General features: G+C 40.2%; 1 protein-coding gene across 5 annotated transcripts in view; it reads left to right on the plus strand.

Annotated features, from left to right (window-relative positions):
- Positions 1 to 21,655, plus strand: part of ARFGEF2 (ADP ribosylation factor guanine nucleotide exchange factor 2) — a 92,894-nt gene that overhangs the window by 33,061 nt on the left and 38,178 nt on the right. For all 5 annotated transcript variants that reach the window (XR_008997997.1, XR_005028040.2, XM_036902036.2 and 2 more), the window contains exons 7-21: positions 2,256 to 2,324; positions 4,004 to 4,155; positions 6,874 to 7,004; positions 8,177 to 8,411; positions 8,872 to 8,971; positions 9,722 to 9,861; positions 10,979 to 11,087; positions 11,749 to 11,932; positions 13,759 to 13,870; positions 14,394 to 14,599; positions 16,323 to 16,407; positions 16,509 to 16,680; positions 17,289 to 17,440; positions 18,503 to 18,631; positions 19,658 to 19,816. Coding sequence is in view for 3 of the 5 variants with exons in the window: in XM_036902036.2 (XP_036757931.2) it covers positions 2,256 to 2,324; positions 4,004 to 4,155; positions 6,874 to 7,004; positions 8,177 to 8,411; positions 8,872 to 8,971; positions 9,722 to 9,861; positions 10,979 to 11,087; positions 11,749 to 11,932; positions 13,759 to 13,870; positions 14,394 to 14,599; positions 16,323 to 16,407; positions 16,509 to 16,680; positions 17,289 to 17,440; positions 18,503 to 18,631; positions 19,658 to 19,816 (2,135 nt within the window). In the remaining 2 variants the exon portion in view is untranslated. The remainder of the gene's footprint in view (positions 1 to 2,255; positions 2,325 to 4,003; positions 4,156 to 6,873; positions 7,005 to 8,176; positions 8,412 to 8,871; positions 8,972 to 9,721; positions 9,862 to 10,978; positions 11,088 to 11,748; positions 11,933 to 13,758; positions 13,871 to 14,393; positions 14,600 to 16,322; positions 16,408 to 16,508; positions 16,681 to 17,288; positions 17,441 to 18,502; positions 18,632 to 19,657; positions 19,817 to 21,655) is intronic.

Here is a 21,655-nt window from a genome sequence, read left to right on the forward strand (position 1 = left end):
CACAATCAGGGTCTACTTATCCATTAGGCGTTAGTAGGCCATACGTAGGGCCCACAGTACTTTCTGGAATCTATGAAATGTTTACATTTCTTTTAAAACAGAAAATGAACTTTTAGGGTGAAGAAAATAAGGTTCTGACATTTTAAGTCCCAACATTAGACGTTAGCATTTTTATATTTATACAGCTAATATGTAGCAGTTACAGGTATACAATTTCTATGCATTTATGGATTTCTTAGCTCATCTTTTCTTCTTGCTTCTCATTCCTTAAGAGAAAAACAATCCAATTGTTAAATATAAAATAGAGAAAATTTATCTTCTGTTGGCCAGTATGGAGGTTCTGATCAGATAGCTTAGATCCAGATTATGACTCCACCACTTAGTAGCTCTGTGGCCTTGAGCAAAATCTTTAATCTCTCTGAGCCTCAGTTTCCTCATCTGTAAAATGAGGAGCAGACATCACCAGTCTTACAGGTTTGTGAGAATAAAGTGCTATTAGTCTCTGGCACTTACAGCTCTGTAAGTGTTTGCTGTTATTGTCTTTCAGATAACTCTCATCTTAAAAATTGAGTTAATTTACAGATAAATAGTAAATACTTCAGATGGTAATCAGATGTGAAGGTTGTGGTTACAGTGCAGTAGAATAAAGTGAGCCTATTTACGATGTTAGTAATACTAAATCCTCTACTTTAGAAAAGTTATTATTTTTTATTGATAAAAACAATTGTGTCAGACTAACTTTATAAAAATAATCAAATGTACTCACAAGTCCCCTCACTTGTTCTGAAAACATTCTGCCTTACAGAGAGGCTTTTCAGCTGTTGATTTACAGCATTTTTATTAGCCATGTAATGGACATTTATTTTGGGACAATAAGTTAGTGAATGTATTTCTTCCTATCGAGGAACCATATTGCTGTGAGGCCAGAATGTGACAGCAAGGAGCTTTCTCCCTGGTTTTTTCCCTTCGGTATTCTTACATTTTACCAGGTGCTTAGACGTTGGACACAGCCAAACCCTGGTTTCTAGGAAATGGGCACGTCATATTTTACTGTCACTGTGTGTTCACATTTGCCCCTTCTGACTCCACATCTCCCTTCTCCCACTCTTTTCCCCTAGCACTGCAGCATGTAAGTGATACATGAAACTCACCCAAGTTATGACGGTGGAAGGACAGTGACTGAAGTGTTAACACCAGTCTAGGCCGAGTCGTGTTATTTAGATGAAGAAACAAGTCTAGGAGATTGTGACTGAGGCTATGGACTTTTCTAACTTCCATCCACGTTCTTTTTGGTCCTGTAAGAAAAGCATATAACATCAATACTTTCCATGTAAATTCACTTCCCCATTTAAATAGTTATGGTGGTTTTGTCAGTTATTACCTCTCAATAAAGCTGGGGGAGGTTAAATAACAAATGGTCATGGTGAGTTAAGTGCTCAATTGAAATGAAAGTACTTGGCGCTACTCTCCACAGCCTCTTGGACCAAGCACAGAACTCATAAAAATAGTGGCTTGATTGATAGTTCGCTTTAAGGAAGAGTCTAAAAGCTTATTTTGGTTTTGTTTATTTAACACAATGACCTGGTTAATGTAATGTTTTAAAAATCAGTGATGTTTACTTCTAAAAGTCTAATCAAGGGCTGTTTACTAGTTCTGTGAGAACTAGAACAACTCGTGCTGAGCATCTTAAGCAGTTAATGTCCACTTAAACAATTAACATTTTACAGAGTAATTTAAAATTACAGAATAAATTAAAATTCAGTTTAAAATTTAGCAGTTCCTCAACTATCACATTAGAAATACCATCACGTGAGGAAAATGAAGCAGCAGAGGGCATGTCGCTTACCACAGCTCCGTGGTACCCTAGCTGAAGGCACAAGGAGAAGTTCCATCTTCTGTTCTACCAGGAACCATAACTGGATAAAATCCAGCTCCTGCCTCCAATGTGGGGATGGTGGGGAGGGCTCCGTGACTTAGGAAGGCAGGGTGTCTAAGTCAGAGGAGTTGTCAATGTTCTACAAAGGGGAGCTTGAAGTCATAGCAGATGCTGCCTAAGAGTTTCCAGACTTCACAGGACTCGTCTTCTGTTGGCATAATCAGATTTAGCCTTGGAGAGTACTTAATTATACCCGTTACCTCTGAAGTATAATGCTTTATTACACATATACACATACAACGTAATCTTTCCCCACTTCATTTGTCCCGGAAATGCCTACATGTTTGTGTTTGTCTTTGTGTGTTTGGTGTGTGTGTAGGGGCTGATGATGGAGCCCAGGAGGTAGTGAAGGAAATCTTAGAAGATGTGGTCACATCTGCCGTTAAAGGTAAGAACCAAGAGCTCAGCCTTTCCTCTTATTCCTTCCTCCAAAGAAGCCTTCAGCCAGATGTTTTAGTGGTGGCATGCCTACCCTGGGTGAACCAATGGAAACTGAGTCTGCCCATCTTTCATATGGAATTCAGAAATTACTAGCTTTTAGTGATTGATTTTATTCTCATTTTGGTTGGGTTCAAGGAGCACAGTCTCATGGTGTTAGAGTTGGGTGCTCTACATGGAGACACAGGGCCACTCCCATAAACATCCAGGTCTTCCCAGGAGTGAGCTGTGAGCCTGGAAGTGGTGTCCATTGCTACTAAATCATCATGGTTAGGCACTGATGTGTCAAGGGACAGTCCTCATGCCAGCAGGTATCAGATGCACAGGGTGGCTTTGTTCACTTTGTTAGGCTTCATGTGTAACTCCCTCAGTTTCATGGTGTGGGATCAGTGGAATTAAACTTGTGTAGCTCAGAATGATTATTGGATTTTTTCTTTGTTTTTGCCTGAAATCTCTTGGCTATGCATTGAACACTTAGTTCCAGTGCCAGTAAATCATTAATGGGTCAAGAAATCAATAATTTAATTGGGTTGCAATCAGCATTTTTTAAGTGAAAGAGAGTAAAATGAAAATGGAATACAAACTGCATTGCATATTGTAATGTTAAGCATTGTTTCATGAAAAGTGTGTTTCAGTTACTATGTGCACACATGTCCTGGGTTATGATTTTAAAACCTTACTGAGGGTCATAATTAAAGATGCTTGACCCACTGTCATAAACTCTTTGTTAATTTAAGGTACTGTAAACTGTTACAGAGATTCAGTTACTTATTTAATGTAGAATTAAATAAAATTCCTTGTAGAACATATATTTCCAAGAAATATACATTCTTGTAGAAATGTCTTTAAAACAGAATAATTGCATTTCTTAGATTTTTACTAGGGCTAATACAGGAGGTCCTCACATAATGATTGCTTGTCTCTCTTGTTCACTGCTGTATCTCCCAGCTCCTAGCACAGAGCTTGGCCCATAATTGGCACCTGATACATATTTGTTGACTGAATATATGCTTTGTAAAGGCACATGCTTATAAAGTTGCTCGGTGTCCCTTATATAAAGATCCACATGGCAAATTCCTCACAGAGTTCAGCTGTTCTGATAATCATCAGATAAGCCTTTTTTCATTGAATGATGAAATCTGTTTAATTCTTTGTCTTTCCCTTTCTCACATGGCTACCAGAAAGCTCAGGTCTATATTATTTTTCCCTGTGACTAAGGTTTTCTTTCATAACTGTCAAACTCTTTTCATTTACGTGGCTCTTCTCGAACCCCTAAATTAATGGCCCTTTTAAAAAACCTGTGCTTTCCATGTTCAGTTGCTTCTAATCTTTTCGAGAAGAGGATGGGTGGGTATGGCTGCTGTGTTGCACAATTCTGGAGGCACCACTGAAGTGGACTACAGTATGTACGAAGTCCCCTGGGAGTGGGGCTTTGGACAGTAGGCACATGTAAAGCCTAGACACCACTTTGGCCAAACTTCTTTCAATATTACATCAGTCATGAGGTAGTGACACAGGGAAACAGAAAAAGCAATAGTGGGAAGGATGTGTGAGTAACTTCTTCCTGGTGTCAGGCGCCTTTTAGGATAAGTCCTAATTTGGTGATGAGTTCTGCACTTGTGTTTTAAGAAGCAGCACAAAAGCGTGGTTTGACAGAACCTGAGAGGGTCCTTGGTGAACTGGAGTGCCGGGAATGTGCTGTTACCTCAGCAGTTGATGAAAATTCACAGACCAATGGGATAGCAGATGACAGGCAGTCCTTGTCGTCGGCAGATAACCTGGTATGTTGGTAATTCTCCTCTACAGACCCATTTTGATTTTTGCTTTTTTTTTAGAAGATGCAGAATTGAATCTCTATCAGAAGAAGCAAGTGGAAACCAGCAAGCCCTATTCAGTAATTAGTCACACAGTCCTGGCCTGATATTCTTTTATTAGGAGGTTCCATTCTTGGAATTGCTGACGTCGGTTTATATAACATTGTTATTAAACGCTGTTTATTTAGACTTTTAAAAAGGTGTTTCCTGCCCTTTTTCTTCTCTCTCAAAATAATACACATTTGTTATAGGAAAATAAAATACAGAGTAGGAAAAATAAGGAAATAAAGTCATCTATAATCCCTAATCCAGAGATAACGCTCTTTAACATTTTTACTTTTACCCTTCTAGATTTTTCTCTCCCGTATTTTTTTCCACTTAAAACACAATATACATGCTGTTTCATAACCTCCCTTTTAAACTTAATGTATATTATGAACATTCTTTCAGGCCCATAGATACACATCTGCCACATTATTAAAATAAAAACTTTGTTATTCTCTTGAAAATGCTGTATATAAAAATTCAAAACAGGAAGAAATATAATATTAACATCCCACCTGAACTCACACTCTGTACTTTTACACCAGTGTTTCTAAAGCTTTTCATTATCACCACCCTCACCCTCCCAGCCCTTGGAGCCTTTTTATGTATTTCTTTTTCTTTTTCTTTTTTTTCTTCTCTCTTTATTTATTTATTTTTTCCTGATGAAGTTGCATTTTTATTTATTTTATTATTATTATTATTTTTTATTAAGGTATTATTGATATACACTCTTATGAAGGTTTCACTTGAATAAATAATGTGGTTACTACACACACCCATACCCCAATGCAGTCACTGTCCATCAGTGCAGCAAGATGCCACAGATTCACCATTTGCCTCTTCTGTGCTACACTGTTCTCCCCGTGACCCCCTACACCACGTGTACTAAACATAATACTCCTCAATCCACTTCTCCCTCCCTCCCTACCCACCCTCCCACATCCCTCCCCTTTGGTTCCTTCTTGGAGTCTGTGAGTCTACTGCTATTTTGTTCCTTCAGTTTTGCTTCGTTGTTACATTGCACAAACGAGGGAAATCATTTGGCACTTGTCTTTCTTCGCCTGGCTTATTTCACTAAGCATTATATTTATTTTTCTTAATCACCACTCCCAGTTCATGAAATTTTAAAGCCACTGATAAACTAGGTAACTGTTGAGATTTATATCTGAGCTTTATACATAAAAAGAATATGGTATTTTTCTACCACTCACCCCACAAACCGTCTGCCAAAAACCAGTCTTTTTGCCCCTGTCTTACTCTGTTTAGGCTGCAATAACAAAATGCCATGAACGGGGTGGCCTATAAACAGCAGAAATTTAATAAAATTAATAAATTTCTCACAGTTCTGGAGGCTGGGAAGTCCAAGATCAAGGTCCCAACAGTTCCCATGTCTGCTGAGAGTCTGCTTCCTGATTCATAGATGGCTGTCTTTTCACTGTGCCCCAGAACTCTTTGGGCCACTTTAATAAGGATGCTAATCCCATTCATGACCTAATCATCTCCAAGGGCCCAACCTCCAGATGCCATCACACTGGGGATTAAGTTTCAATATGTGAATTTGGGGGGAACACAGATACTCAGTCTGAAGCAGTCCCCTTGGGGTTATATCATCCCTATTAAAAATGTACTTACAGGGATGTATGTAAGCCATACAAAGGACTCTTGTCTTATATACTAGGTTGCAACTCACTTTGTTCACTCCACACTATTTCAAGGACATCTTTCCACATCAGTACATATGGGTCTAACTAATTTTTTTAATGGTCAGGTAAAATTCTATCATATGGGTTACCATAACCTGTTTAACCAATTCCTATTAAGTTTTTAGGTTAGTTCAGGTTTATCACAGGAAACATATAGATAAATCTTATATACATCCTTAATTCTTTCTCTAGGATAAATTCCTGCAGGTAGTATTGCTGAGTCAAGAATTGGAAACTTTAAGGTTTTTGTTCTTTAACATCAAATTAACCTGCTGGGAAGGTAATACTGAAACCTGCCTACCTTTAGGCTGTCAGAACTCATTTTCCTGTTCCCTCACGAAAACTGGGCAGTAGCATTCATTGAAATCTTTGATAGTCTGAATGGAGAAAGATTCTGCCTTAATAATTAGTAGCAGGTTTATTTAGGTTTGTGTCATTTGCACTTCATGGTGATGAGCTTATTCATGTTTTTCTCCTGATTTCTATTTGGGCAGAGGATTTCATTATTTCATCAATGGATTATAAGAATATTTTCTGTGTCAGGGATATTAATCCTTATCATATGTTACAAATACATTTTTTCATGTTGCTTGCTTTTTTAAAGAAGTTTATTTTAAATGCTATCTCTCCTGCAATAATATTATTAGATACACCTTTTTAATCCAAACTAATATAAGTGATTACCTTTTAGATTTAAAAATTTTTGCCATTTTAAGCCATCCATACCCATTTTTTGAAGAACATGCAATAAAATTCTAGAATTACAGTAATGACTCCCTCATATATCCTGTTTTGACATATTGTTCCACCCCCACATACCTCCCTTCCCCATTGAATAAATAAAAGAATTTAAATTTCCATGAGATAATTACAGTTCTTATTTTTCAAAAGAGTTATCCTTTTGACCCTTTGATTGTTCTCTTGTTTCTAATCTTAGGAATCAGATGCACAAGGACATCAAGTGGCTGCCAGGTTCTCTCACATTCTGCAGAAGGATGCCTTCCTCGTGTTTCGCTCCCTTTGCAAGCTGTCCATGAAACCCCTTGGTGAAGGCCCCCCAGATCCAAAGTAAGGCTGCAGTTCTTGGTCCTCTATAACCCAAATGGTCCAGGAGGATCTTGAAGGTCCCAAGAAAGCTCAATGTCTTGTCCCCTAGGTGTTGTGAATGCAGGAATTTACAGGATGTTTTGAGAGCTTTTCATACCCATGCATCCCCTGTAGTCCTTTTATGATGAAGTGTCTCTGTTCTCCCTAACAACCAAGATTTTGCCTAGTTTGGCTTCGCTTGGCTTATATGCTAAAAATAATCATTATTTTGTACATATACCCTCTTTTAACTGACCAGTGAATTTAATTTCCTATTGTGGGGTGAGCTCAATGCCCTGACCTGGTGGGAAACACCTGCTTCAAGGGTACAGATTTAAGCCCCATGTTCATCCCAGAGAAGCCAAACCTTTCTTCCTAGTGGGCGAACTACCACAGGGATCACAGTGCTGTGGGGTATCACAGAAGAGGCTTTGGAGCCAGAGAGCTGATTCAGTCCTGGCTCACCTGACGTCAGCCCCACAGCTTCAGAGTTACTGAACCTCATCCGAAAAATGGGACTATGAAAATCACCTCACAGGAGCAATTAAATGAAATGATATAATGACATGCTGAGCATAGGGCCTTGCACTTTATAAGAGCTTTATAGTCAGTATTATTGTTATCATTATCATAATGATATCATTAGGCACTAATAATAATCCTTAATCTTTTATTATTTCCATCAGGAAAATGGTTCATGAAAATTTTTCTTTCCATCCCTGTGGGTGGGGGTAGGGAACACAAGGCAGGTGGATAAGGAGCAATTTTCACTGTCTGTAAAGGTAGGGTAGGACAGATGTTTTGCTCTCACACGAGTGAGGTAAAGTAATTTGTTCCATTAGGTTAGTTGCAGAATCAACTTTCCAGAGTCAGTTTACATTTATTTTCTCCCACTGTATTCTCTAATTTATGGCAGAGAAAGAGAAAAAGAGTAAGAGTTGACAGCTTCTGTTCTCAGAGGGCCCACAGACCTTAGAGGACTGACCTCAGGCTATCTGCCCTCATTCTCTTGATACTTCAGTGTGCTTGTCAATTCTTAACTCATTGACCCTCAGAAAATTCTGTCACTGGTGGAAGAGTGAGGCTTCTCAGGAAGCATGCTTTGTAGAATTTAATCTTTTAGCACTGTCATTGTGTTCCCTTGTCTTTGGCAGATCCCATGAGCTGCGTTCCAAGGTGGTTTCCCTGCAGCTGCTCCTCTCCGTGTTACAGAATGCTGGCCCAGTCTTCAGGACTCATGAGATGTTCATCAACGCAATCAAGCAGTATCTCTGTGTGGCACTGTCCAAAAACGGCGTCTCTTCAGTACCTGATGTCTTTGAGCTCTCTCTTGCCATTTTTCTTACTCTTCTTTCAAACTTTAAAATGCACTTGAAAATGCAGATAGAGGTATGGACTCCATGTTGTTTTGTTTTGTTCTGTTCTGTTTTTGATGACACTTATGCCCAGTGAATTAACTGCTGGTGGCATAGTCACCAGGATCTAGAATTATAGTTTGTTCATTAGCACCCCAAAGAAGAGCTTCTTGCATAAGTGAGAATATCTTTTTATAAAAGCCCCAAAATCTTACATGTCTTTCCTTTTAACCAGAGGTTTAATCTGCTAGGCTCAGTTCCCCAAACATGTTTGTTTAGCCTGTAAATTGTTTGAAATAACTTGAGTTAGTTGCCATATTGGGGTGTCATTTTTGACATGAAAATGAAGATTCTAGGCTCTAAAAAAATCCTAACACCACTCCTGCATCTCCACATGGCAGCTCTTGACTGTCCTCTAAAGGCTAGGGCAGGACTTGAGCCCTAATTTAAACTATCTAGTAATTGGTGTCCTCTTTTGTCTTCATGTCGTATAGGTCTTTTTCAAAGAAATTTTCCTGAACATTTTAGAAACATCAACAAGTTCTTTTGAGCACAGGTGGATGGTCATTCAAACTCTGACAAGGATCTGTGCAGGTATCCTCACCCTGAGTGTGCATCCGTTTGACTTGCCCAGAACTGCTTCTGATGCTTCATTTTCCAAGTCCAGATTCAGACCTTTAACTCATCCTTATAGAGTTTTAATGAAGTAGTGCGAAAATCATTACCTTAAAGGCTAATGCCAAGCTTAACGACTAGTCCTGCTGCCAGCCCCCCACACTCTCCCCACCCCGGCCCTTCAGAGGATGACCAACTTAGTCTGATTTGCCTGGGATTTTCTGGCTTTAGCACTGAAAGTCCCATATCCTGGGAAACCCTCTAATCCTAGATACTGGTTACCCTGCCTCCGAGCTGAACTCCGTTTGTTAGTCCCAAGGTTCGAGGTATTGATGCTGCCAGTCTTCAGTTGGATGCTAAGGTAAATTTGTATTTACCTTACACTGTACGATCATGTGGCTGTAAGCCAGCATCCCACTTGTCTGTCATTAAACATAATTTCATAAAGTTACACAACTGTAAACATTTCTCTTTTTTAATGAGAAATGTGAACCTTAGAGAGGTGGCCTGCACTTCCTGAGATTCCAGTTAGTGCCACAGCAGGCCTAGGAAGGGGGCCTCATGACTTCCTCGTTAGCTTCCGTCATACATTTCCTGAGTTTACTATGTCCACCTGAGTCAGTAGTTCATTGGGAAAATTTTTAACCAAGGAATCTCATTTAATAAGAAAACATAACTGTTATTTTTGTTTGATCAGAACTTCTAATATCTTGTGTGTTATTTTCCAAGATGCCCAGTGTGTTGTAGATATTTATGTCAACTACGACTGTGATTTAAATGCTGCTAACATTTTTGAGCGCCTCGTAAATGACTTATCCAAAATTGCTCAGGGAAGAAGTGGACATGAGCTGGGAATGACACCTCTGCAGGTAAAAACACGTGACAGTCACTTATATATAAAGTTAATTCATTTCAGCAAACATTCATTGAGCACCACTATGTGCCAGGCACTGTTCTTATTGCTGGGGGTACAGCAGTGAACAGAATTCCCAATACATGCGTGCACCCAGTTGCTGTGGTCACAACACTTACAGACAGACAAGAAGAAGTAAACTATAGAGAAGAATAAAGCAAGGATGATAGAGAAGGAGGGCTGGAGGTGGAGGTGGTGTCATTTTTAATGGGGTCTTCAGGGTAGTTTCCCTGGGAAGGTCATATTCAAGCTGAGACCTGTAGGAAGCGAATTCACTCTTAAGTCACCTCACCAAAGATCATGTGAAAGCAGGATCCTAGGCTCCAGGAAGGACAAAGGAGAGTGTCTACAAAGAGAATAGGATCCTTAAGGTGTCTGAATGAACTGGTCAGGTCTGTGAGCCACCTAGTATTATATATGGCATTTTTGTGTATGAGCACCTTTCCTAGAAGGTCCATTATCATTAGCTTCACAGAGAGATCTGTGCCACTTTAGATGCAGTTTTGAACCTAAAATACTTGCAATTTTTTAAGATTACCTGTAATTTGCATTCAGGTTTTTACTTAAAAAGTGCTACTTTAAAAAAAATTTTTTGTTTATTTACTTGCAGAGTGAACCTTACAATAGAATGCATTTGTGGGTGTTTGGGGGGTAAGACTATGTCCAGACTCACTCGTGTGTTGCCTAACATAAGATTCATTTCTCTTTTTTTATGGTCACTGGTTAGGACCCTATTATTTAAAAAATTTTTTTAAAGGGAAGTGCTTTAGTGTCTTCAAATCATGCAAGTAGTGAATGGAGAACTTCCTTTTAAAAATCCAGATAATACTGTTCATTTTAGGAAAGCACACATCCCATATTTTTGCTGCTAGGTGTTTGTAATGAACACTTGAGGCATTTTCAGGGTTTTTGCCATGAGTCCTTAACACTTAGACCACCTGTGGGCTTCTTCTTAGGTTTTATACTCTAATAGCCCCAAATGCTGGTGATTGTCTGGATTCCCTTAATGCCCTGTAGCCGTGTACACTTAATTTATCTGTTAGGTGTCTCTGCCCTGTCACTGTGTTCCTTAGGAGCTCAGTCTGAGGAAGAAAGGCTTGGAGTGCCTCGTGTCCATTCTCAAGTGCATGGTGGAATGGAGCAAAGACCTCTATGTGAATCCCAACCACCAGACCAGCCTCGGTAAGAGGGCCTTGCTGCCACCACCAGCCTGTTCACAACAAGCTGCTTTAAACTGGTGGGAAAGTTGTCCTAGAATTAGCAAAACACGTCAGTTTGCTAAATACCTGTACTATTTTAAGGTTCTGCTTTTTAATCCATCTGGAATTTGGGGGGAAATTGTGTGAGCTGTACTCTAACTTCATTTTTCAAATAGCCAATTGTTCCATTTGTTTTTTATTCGTCTCTCCTTCCCTTACTGATTTGAAGCACCACTCTTCTAATATACCAAATTGGTTGTGTGCATAAGTCTGTTTCTGAATTCTCTACTCTGTTCTACTGATTTATCTGTTCTTACACCAGTACCACTCTTCTCAATGCCTAGAGTTCTATCTATAGTGAGTTTTGATGACTTTTAAGGGTAGGTCCTCCTGTCCATTGTTCTTTAAGTGTCCTGTTTTTGCATTTCTATTTTTCTCTTATGAATTTTAGAATTACCTTATCAAGCTCCACAAAAAAATAACTTCGTAAGTATGTGAGTGCTATCATGTTTCTGTGCTTATGATCCTTACAGTACCAACTTTATTATCATAGACTTGGAAAGGAAACCACAGAGCCAGACCTGAGCCCAGCCATGTGTATCCCATCTCCTTATTTGGTTTCCTTTGCCTTTTTGTCATTGCAGGTCAGGAGAGGCCCAGCGATCAGGAAATGGCAGATGGGAAAGGCCTGGACATGGCAAGACGGAGCAGCGTGACGTCCATGGAGTCCACACTGTCCTCGGGGACCCAGATGGCCATCCAGGATGATCCGGAGCAGTTTGAGGTCATCAAACAGCAAAAGGAGATTATTGAACATGGCATAGAGCTGTGAGTGTGGCTACTACTCTAGCCGAATCTCTTAGGGCCTCTGACAAAGCCAGTCTTCTCTGGGAACCTGGCACTGACTCCTCAAGGGGAAATACCAATTACAAAAGGCCAGTGCTGGCACTTGTAGCAGAGCCTGATTGACCCAGGAGTGAGTAAGAGAGAGAGAGTGTGTGTGTGTGTGTGTGTGTGTGTGTGTGAGAGACAGAGCAAAATTTAATAGCTTTGTGTGGTTGATGCCTCGTCTCTTTTTTCCCCTAATGAAAAAAAATCAAACCAATTTAGAAAATACAGAAAAGTCTGGAGCAAGAATGTTAAAATGACAAACATCACTACCTAGACGAATTGCCATCAGTAACATTTTTCCCCAACTATATATTATGAAAATTTTTAACACACAGAAAAATTAACTTTTGTCATATTAGTGTTATCTATGTATTTTTTAAAGCATTTGGAAGTAATTTGTAGCCATCATACTTCAGCCGTATATCTTTGAAAAACAAGGACATTGTCCCATGTAACCATACTGTCATCACTACAATTACTGGTCAATCTTAATGTGTTTCTTTCCAGTCTTCTACACACACAAACATATGCAAGTACAACCTCATATTCCATCCAACTTTTGAATGATTATTTAACTTAGTAGACTTTTTTCAAAAGTTAATGTTACAATACTCATTTATTAATTGAAGTGTTGATTTCCACTCTCACCATCCCTACATCCCCTCAGTCTGTTCTCCACAACAGCTATAATAATCTTTTAAAAAAATACTTTAATTCAGGTGTTAATCACTCTTGCTTAAAATTATTCCAGGTTTCTCATTTCCTCATGAGAGCCTGATCCAGCCCATGTCCCCCTCACTGACCTCATCTGCCAGTACTCTTGAGTCACTTGATGCATTTCAGTCCCTTGAATACCTCAAACTCTCTTTGCCATAGTGCCCCCTGCTTAGAATAATCTTGGGTCTTTTTTACCCTTTAGGTTTGGCAAAACATCTCTTCTTCAAAGAGCCTTCTGTAACCACACTCTCTGAACCAGTCCCAAGTTATTCTCTGTCCGTGCATCCTACTCATGTCCTTCCTTCACAGCCCTTGCCACATTTTTCCTTCTATATGAATAGGATTCTCCAGTGCAGGGCCACATAAATAATAAGTTGAATTATATACATTAGTTAAGTTTGCCTGCCTTTAACAGGAAATGCAAACTAACAGTGCCTAATTGGTATTAATAGAAATCCCAGAGTGTATAGTCTAGGGCTGTTATAGTGGCTCTTATGGACATCAGAGATCCAAGCTCCATGTATCTTTCTGCCTCGTCCTTAACATGATTTGCATCTTCAGTGTTGCTTCATGGCTTAAGATGACTGCTGGAGCACCAGCCATTATACATACATTCTGGGGAAGGAGGAAGAAAGGGAAAAAGAGTATACCTCCCAGCCAAGTCAGCTTTAAGGATCTTTCCTAAAAGTACCACACAGCTTTTCATATCTCACTGACTAAAATGTATCCTGTGGCCATACTTTGTTTATGGGAGGCAGGGAAACCGAGTTTTTATTCCAGGTAGTTGTATGCCCAGCTAAACATCTAGGGTTCTGTTAGTATTAGAGAAGAGAGAATGGATGTTGTGTGACAACCAGGAGACTGCATAACAGCTAGTTCAGAAATCAGGGTGGAATTCAGAAAGGCTACCAGGACACTCAGGACCTTCCTAGCTGATATGTGATGACTTGTTCATGGGGTTATTGTAATTTGCCTCAATTTGCCAGCTCTTTCTGTCCTCTGGATTTTGAAATAAGCAGCCTGTGTCCCATCTTTCCTTGAAACAGTTTCAACAAGAAACCCAAGAGAGGGATCCAGTTTCTCCAGGAGCAAGGCATGCTGGGGACATCAGTTGAAGACATTGCCCAATTCCTGCACCAGGAAGAGCGCCTTGATTCTGTAAGACTGGGGGTTGGGCATTTGCATGTGTGTTCTTTCAGGTGATTCTGAGACCTTATCAGGTTTCACTAGAGATTGGCCAAGCCTGAGTGCAGTGGCTCTCGTCCACACCCGTTTACAGCAGTGCTGCTTATCCCTTTGGCCAGTGTTGCCAGAAGCTCTCTGAAGGGACTTAACTAGTCTTCCAACAGGTAGTTGTGTATGTGGTGGAACAGTGTCAGAGCTAGAAGTGTCCCTGACTGCCAGGAACTTCTTGTGGCTGCCCACTGCAACTAACTTCCCTCCTCATCAGTGTGCCCCATTATTCCTTCATTTTTAAGCCTCTTAGGCCTCCTCCTCTTCCTTCATCCATGGCAGGACACACTGAACCTGCAATGGTTGGGTGGATGGGCAGGCTCAGGGAGTCTCCTCGATTTTCTAGCACTTCAACCCAGGACGTTCTGCCTCCTGCCCTTGGCTAAAGTGTCTCTCGCTGTGGGTTCATATTTGACAACCTAGATATGAGTGAGTGTATGTGTTTCAGACCCAAGTAGGTGATTTTCTGGGAGACAGCACGCGGTTCAACAAGGAAGTGATGTATGCCTATGTGGACCAACTTGACTTCTGTGAAAAGGAGTTTGTCTCAGCCTTGCGGACGTTTCTAGAAGGTTTCCGCCTACCTGGGGAAGCCCAGAAGATTGATCGGTTAATGGAGAAGTTTGCTGCAAGATACATAGAGTGCAATCAGGGGTGAGGATGGTGTTTAAGTCCTTTCCACATCATCTTTTTTGCCTATCTTAGAACACTAATTTTAGTTTGATGGGGGGTTAAGTTTAGTCTTTCTAAATCTCTGCCAATCAACTAAAGTTTCTGTTACTATGCGTTGGGTACTCTGCTGAGGGATTATCTCATGTAAGACTTAACAGCAACTGTTTTGTCCCCTTTCTACAGACACAGAGATTGAGGACCAGAGAAGCTAAGTAACTTGTCTAAGATCACACAGCTGTTAATTATGATAAGAGAGTAGTTTTGTGAGTTGAGAGGAGGCCCTTGGGTACCTCTTCACCAAGCAAAAACAGCTCCCTGATTTAATATATGGGATAGATGTCAAGGATTTTGGTTTTTCTTTGATTGCATACTGATAAGCAGGTTACAAAAACAGCTGTGTAACCAATTAAAAACCCACCTAAGTAAATGATTTCATCTTGTGGTCTCTTGACGGGTAGTTCACATTTCTGTAGGAAGTGGAAACTGAAAAGAGAGCTAGCCTTTATTAAACATCTGCATGTCAGCCATGTTATAGGTTTTAAAAACATGCAATTCATTTATTAATGGTAAGCCTGGGAGTAGTATCCAGTAATATTTTATAGATCAGGAAACAGGCTTTGGGAGATTGAGCAACCCGTCCAAAACCAGTCAGCTAGTAAGTAGTAGAGCCAGGATTGAATATGGATTGTCTAACTCAAAAGTTCATGCTCTTTCCATTCAGCGTGAAGTTAAGAATGTCTGAATATACTGTGAACATGATTTGGAAATTGTTCACTAGAAACATTCTGGTAACAGTTTTCCCTCTCAAGTCAACTTGGTTTTCATATAAATTGATCCAGATTTTCCAAGTGCATGCCAGCTGTCCCCATGAGAAGGTATGGTCAGCAAAGGCAGCATCTTGTCATTTTAACCAAATGGACATTAGAATTTGCTGTGAAAACAAAATTAGATGTTATTTACTTTAAACATCTCTCTTCAGTGGACCCAGAGACCTTGGTCTATTTCCCTTAATCAGTGAATATGTGACCCTGTTAAATTTCATTTTAGAATGCAGACTTCTTGGTTTGTTCTTTAGAACTCCCTTTTCTCTTGGGGACCATTGGACAGACCAGTTTTTGTAGCTTTAGCCTCACGTGTTTTGAGGCTGCATCCACAGATTTTTGCCCTCTTACCTGAGGCAAAGAAGGTCAGACTTCACCAGCATATTACTTAAAGCAACATAAATACTTTCCCTTGTATTTCTACTGTGCAGTATTACAGTGAGTACTGTAAGCTGCCAACAGCTAATAACTGATCAGCAGTTTTAGTCATCTTCCTACACAGTGGCACAGAGTAGATGCTCCCAGGAACAGGACAAGGTGAGGCAAGTAAGGCACTAAAGGTGCAGACCTAGAAGGGGGCCTTCCTCACATGTTTTGCTCTGGATGCCTCACTTGCCTCACCTGTCCCTGGCTCTGATGCTCCTTAAGAATCTCCTACAGAAATTGACTTAAAACTGCTTTATTCAAAGAAGTCTAAAGCCTGGCTTTTTCTATACTCAGGCTCATTCATAATCATTCAGTGATGAAAGCATGAAAATTCTTGACTAGTTTGGCATCACCCAGAGCAGCTGGCCTGCTTTTAGTGCCATGTGTCTCTATATTAGCACTGTAGTTTCCCAGCCTATCTCCACGCGTGTTCTTACATCTGGAATCTTTTCTTCCAGGCAAACTCTGTTTGCTAGTGCCGACACTGCCTATGTCCTAGCATATTCAATTATTATGCTAACTACAGACTTGCACAGCCCTCAGGTAAAGTATTTTAATGATTTCTATATTGTGATAGCTAGATAAGCAGGCTTATTTGGTCTATTGGATGTTTTCTCAATGGTTTTTAATTTTTTTAATTGCAGGTAAAAAATAAAATGACAAAAGAGCAATATATTAAAATGAATCGGGGTATCAATGACAGTAAAGATCTACCAGAAGAGTATCTCTCAAGCATTTATGAAGAGATAGAAGGCAAGAAAATTGCAATGAAAGAAACAAAAGAGTATACGATGGCAACCAAATCTACTAAGCAGAGTAAGGTCTAATGGCAAATTATTTCTATTAATTCCAATTTTCATGTGTATCAGAATGCATGATTAAGTTCCCTGATGATAAATAATTTGCATATCTAGGTACCTGAATAGTAAATGTGATTAAATTATTATGTTGGTTCTGTCATAATCATCACCATCTTCTTGCTAGATTTGTGATTAGTTACAAGAGGGAATTTAAATAAGAAGTGAAAGCTAAATTATCACCCAAAAATGTTAATTAAAACTTTGCTTTCATACCAGTGGTGATTGTGCCAACCTTGATTAGAATTCTGTCAGTTAAGGCCCATGTCAAGCTATCAATTTTATCAAAGTGTAAAGGTTGAGAGCATAGGGTCTGGAGCTATACTGGCTGGATTCAAGTCCCAGCTCTTGCTTCTTTTAATTAGCTGTGTGACCTTGGTCAAGTTATTTAACTTCTCTGTACCTCATTTTCCCCATCAGCACAGTGGCAATATTTGTAACAGACTCAAGGGGTGTTTGGAAGAATTTATTGACTCAATCACTGTAAATCTCTTGAAACAGTACCTAACACATAGCAAACACTCAGTGAACGTTAGCTGCTTTTATTACACTCTTATTTCTTTGTAGATGTAGCTAGTGAAAAACAGCGACGGTTGCTGTATAATCTGGAAATGGAGCAAATGGCTAAAACAGCCAAAGCTCTGATGGAGGCTGTGAGCCACGCCAAAGCCCCGTTTACAAGTGCTACTCACTTAGACCATGTCCGGCCAATGTTCAAAGTGAGTATTCTGAGAAGTTGGGACACAGTTGAGTCTGATTCTGGAATTAACCAGCCAAAAGCTAACCAGTGAGTTTATAATGGTGAAGAGATTGAGGAGAGGAGAACCCACGTCTGGCTGCTGCTGTCCAACCCATAACTACAGTGAGTCCTTCTCAGGAGTCCTTTATGATGCAAGGGATATGCCAGCACCAGCCAAAAGCAGGGGCGGTACCGTCAGTGTCTGGTTCAAATCCTACCTTTGCCACTTTGTGGCTCTGCGGCCTTGGTGAGGTTACTCAGCCTCTCTCTCTCGTTCATCATCTATAAAGTGGGGATAAATACAGGGGTTGCTGTAAGGGCCACTGGGGGTACTGCATGAGGTAATAATTATTCAGGAAAAAAAGGCAGTTTTTACACCTTACCTCAGTGGCCTCAGGGTAAGTTTATCAGATGAAATTAGGTGGAAACAACAATGACCTGAGGCCTTTACTTTTAAAATGTCTAGATGAGATACACATTCTGTACACATAGCACATCATTTTTCTCTAAGATTTTTTATAGTAACTGACAATATGCCATTAATTGATCCATTTTAGATTTTCATGAACTTTTATTTCCAGGGAATTCCCAAGAAAGTTGGAGTAAATAATTTGAATTAGGAACCTTTTAATAGAGAACATAAGTTGCTTATAGGTTTTATCTTGCTTGCCATCCTCTGATTGGTATTGACTGCCTGCTGCCCTGTGTAAAACAGGATTCTCAAGCCCTGGGTAAACTCAGCAGGGAGTGGCATCTCTGTTTGGTCAGTGATGTCTGCTGCAAGCACAGATGGACACAGTGGTAACATACTAGTCACCTATTTACCATCCTTCCTTTTGAAGTGTACATTTAGTAAATAGCATGTCTATAGTGATGGCTTTGACCCCAGTTCAGGAGGAGCTGTTCTATATTGTGAATGGAAGAGATTGAAATCAAATACCAGTGAACTTGGTATCTTGGCTGTGCTTCCAACTATGTGTGCTCTAGGTACTCTTTCCACACTGAAATTCTAGACGTTATTGAAACCTTTCTTCCTTAATAGCTGGTGTGGACGCCACTCTTGGCAGCCTACAGCATTGGACTGCAGAACTGTGACGACACTGAGGTGGCCTCACTGTGTTTGGAAGGCATTCGGTGTGCAATCCGGATTTCCTGCATCTTTGGAATGCAGGTGGGTATAAGTTAACAAAGCTCCAAAGGTTCGGCAAAACTTAGAAACTACCAGACACTTGCAGTTAGCCAAACTACTTACTCATCCCTGATGAGAAGCTCACAGATTTGTGATGGCAACAGCCTCATTAGGGAGAAAAAAATTGGAGATTTGGATTAAAATCTTCTTTAAGGGTATGTGGGGTCCAAGCCACTTGATTGGATCTGACAGAACAGCCTTCCTGTCCATCTGCCGTACTTGCCTAACCCTGGTGCTTAAAATGCTACTTTTCTTTTTAAGATCACTTTTTTTTTGTAATTTCCCTTATTGTCAGGTCTTTCTGGTGGAAACGTGGTTTCCCCCATACTACAAAATGATTATATCTATAAATCTTGAAATCTTGAAAAATTCAAGCAAACAGTGAAGTTCTCAAACTTATGAAATCAGGAAGTTTTCAATCCCATGCATCACTTTCTAAGTCAGTAAGAGTTTGCATCCATTTATTTTGAAAAACTCACTCTTTTTAATTCCCATTTATTTTACAGTTAAACATTTTCTTTTGTACCAAGATGACAGGCTTTGACATTAGACAATCTGGGTTTCAAAGTCCAGTTCTGTTCCTTCTCTAGCCATGTGACATTGGCCCAGCTAACTTCTCCCTAAGACACCCTTTATTTTCTCATTTGTAAACTTGAGAAAATAAATGTACTTTGCAAGATTGTTTTAGATAATAGAATTTATGAGACAATCTTAGCATTCAACAGATTCCTCTCCCACTCCCTCCAAAGAGAATGAAACATGGAACATATGGCTGAGGTCAGTTGCTGTTGCAAAGGAGAAGGCTAGCTCTCAAATGCATGGTATGCAGGAAGCCTCAGTGGGATGTTCCATTAGCAGGGGAATACGAGCATGGAATGTAATATGATGATGTGGAAATGTGAATAAGTGTACAGAGAGTATCAGAGAAGCCTGGTGCAGCAGTCCCACAACTGAGAACAGTCACGCTAAGGTGGAATCTCAGTGTCCTCTCATGGGGTTTTGTTACAGCTGGAACGAGATGCCTACGTTCAGGCTCTTGCTCGTTTCTCCCTGCTGACAGCCAGCTCCAGCATCACAGAGATGAAGCAGAAAAATATCGACACTATAAAGACGCTTATTACAGTGGCTCACACCGACGGCAATTATCTTGGGAATTCCTGGCATGAGGTGCGTTTCCTGTGAAAGCCTGTAAATGCCTTCTCTTCAGTAGGGTGACTCCCGGCATCCCTTTTATTCAGTGTTAGTCTCTCACTGGTCAGTTCCATTTTTGGAATTAAAGTCAAGCCTAACTTTAACTCTGGGTTTTCCCTCATCCATAAGTACCTCGTGTATCTGCAAGTCAGACTCTGGGCTGTGGTGGGTGACGTGCATTCAGATGTGCCACCTCACAGAGCACTCCCGCGACCAGAAGCCAGTGTCCACAGAGAGTGCACTTCTGTTGTGGCAACTTTCTTCCCCCATCAGCTCCTCTCTTCCCATGCCCTTATGGGAGTTCATAATGTCAGTGGCATAGACTGATTTCTCTCCTAATTGTGTCTAAAAAGCCAGAAGGCTGGTTTCTCTCCTAATTGTGTCTAAAAAGAAATGGCCAACATTTACAATGAGCCATTAGGGAGACCGCCAATGGGAGTTCAACATTTTTATTTTACTAAGGAGTATTCTAGAGTCTCACCTGAGAATAATTATTTATGTGTACCAACATGTGTTTGAAAGGTCATTCATTGAAATTTTAGTTGTTCTAGGGAAAACACTGCATTAGAAACAATCTGTATGTCCCAACAATGAGAGATTCCTTAAAAAAAAAAAAAAAAGTGTAGTACACCATTCTTAGAATGTTATGTGACCATTTAAAAGGATTGCTGAAAGGAGAGACAACCAGACATTATGTGCTCCATGGTACAAGTACACAGTACCATCTAGGAAATGTTACCCCAAACTCAAACCTGAATTAATTCAAGCCTCTATTGCCAGCTTACAGGCAATATAGGAGCAGGAGTGTAGTAAATGATATATTATGAGAATGCAGCCTGCAAACTCCAGGATATATGACAGACCCCCAGAGCAAACCACCAGGCTTTTCAACAAATAAATTAGAAGTAAAACAGTATATGGAGGAGGGACCTATGGATTAAAAGAGACTTTAGAGAAAAAAAATAGAGATATTAAAGACTTATGATGAGGGAAGAGAGTCACAGTATATTAAGTAAAAGGCCATAAAATGTCGTGAGGCATCGTCCTTAAGTCATGTTCACAAGCAGAATGAGGTTACAGAGGATAAAGGAAAATGTTAACACCCTGTCTGAGCGATAGAATTATGGAGGCCCTTTATTTCCTTTTTCTCGTTACATTATATTTTCTGATTGCTCTGCCATCTACATATATTACTTTTTGTTTTAGAAAACTACGAGTAGAGATGAGTGTGTGGAGATTAATTGGGACTGTGATGGCCTAGAGAAAAAATCAGTCTCAGTCTCCTCCCACCACAGGGCTGGAGCAGTGAGGGGCAAGGCCTGGAGCCGGACTGCCGGGTCCGGTCTGGGTGACCACCTCTGCCTGCATGGTGTGCAGGCCGCTCAGTCTCTGGGTCTCACCTTCTGTACAGCCTTCATAGGGTCGTTGTGACATGAAAGGGGATAATGAACAGGAAGTGCTGAAACTGCATGGCAAGTAGTAGGACCTCAGTAGACACTAGCTGTCACCATCCTCACCATCAACATGGCACACACCTCTGTCCCTTTTCACCCAGCCTGTCCCTTCCCTGTCACAACCTGGAGTGTTCCATATTAAGAAAGATGGGAGAGGGTTATTTTGTTTTTTGGGCTTTTTTTTTTTCCACTTGTGTGCCTTTTTTAAGAAATAATTTCCTGTCTTCTGAGGAGTCAAGATACTTAGATATCTAATGGATCAATAAAAAGCTACTTTCTCTCCTAGAACATTTTTTTAACCTGGGAGGTACAATCAGTGGGGTGTTCCTGCTGGCTGCCAAGTGTACAGCTGCACCTGAAA

The sequence above is a fragment of the Manis pentadactyla genome, chromosome 5, assembly GCF_030020395.1.
Source record: "Manis pentadactyla isolate mManPen7 chromosome 5, mManPen7.hap1, whole genome shotgun sequence".
NCBI classification, from domain to species: Eukaryota; Metazoa; Chordata; class Mammalia; order Pholidota; family Manidae; genus Manis; species Manis pentadactyla.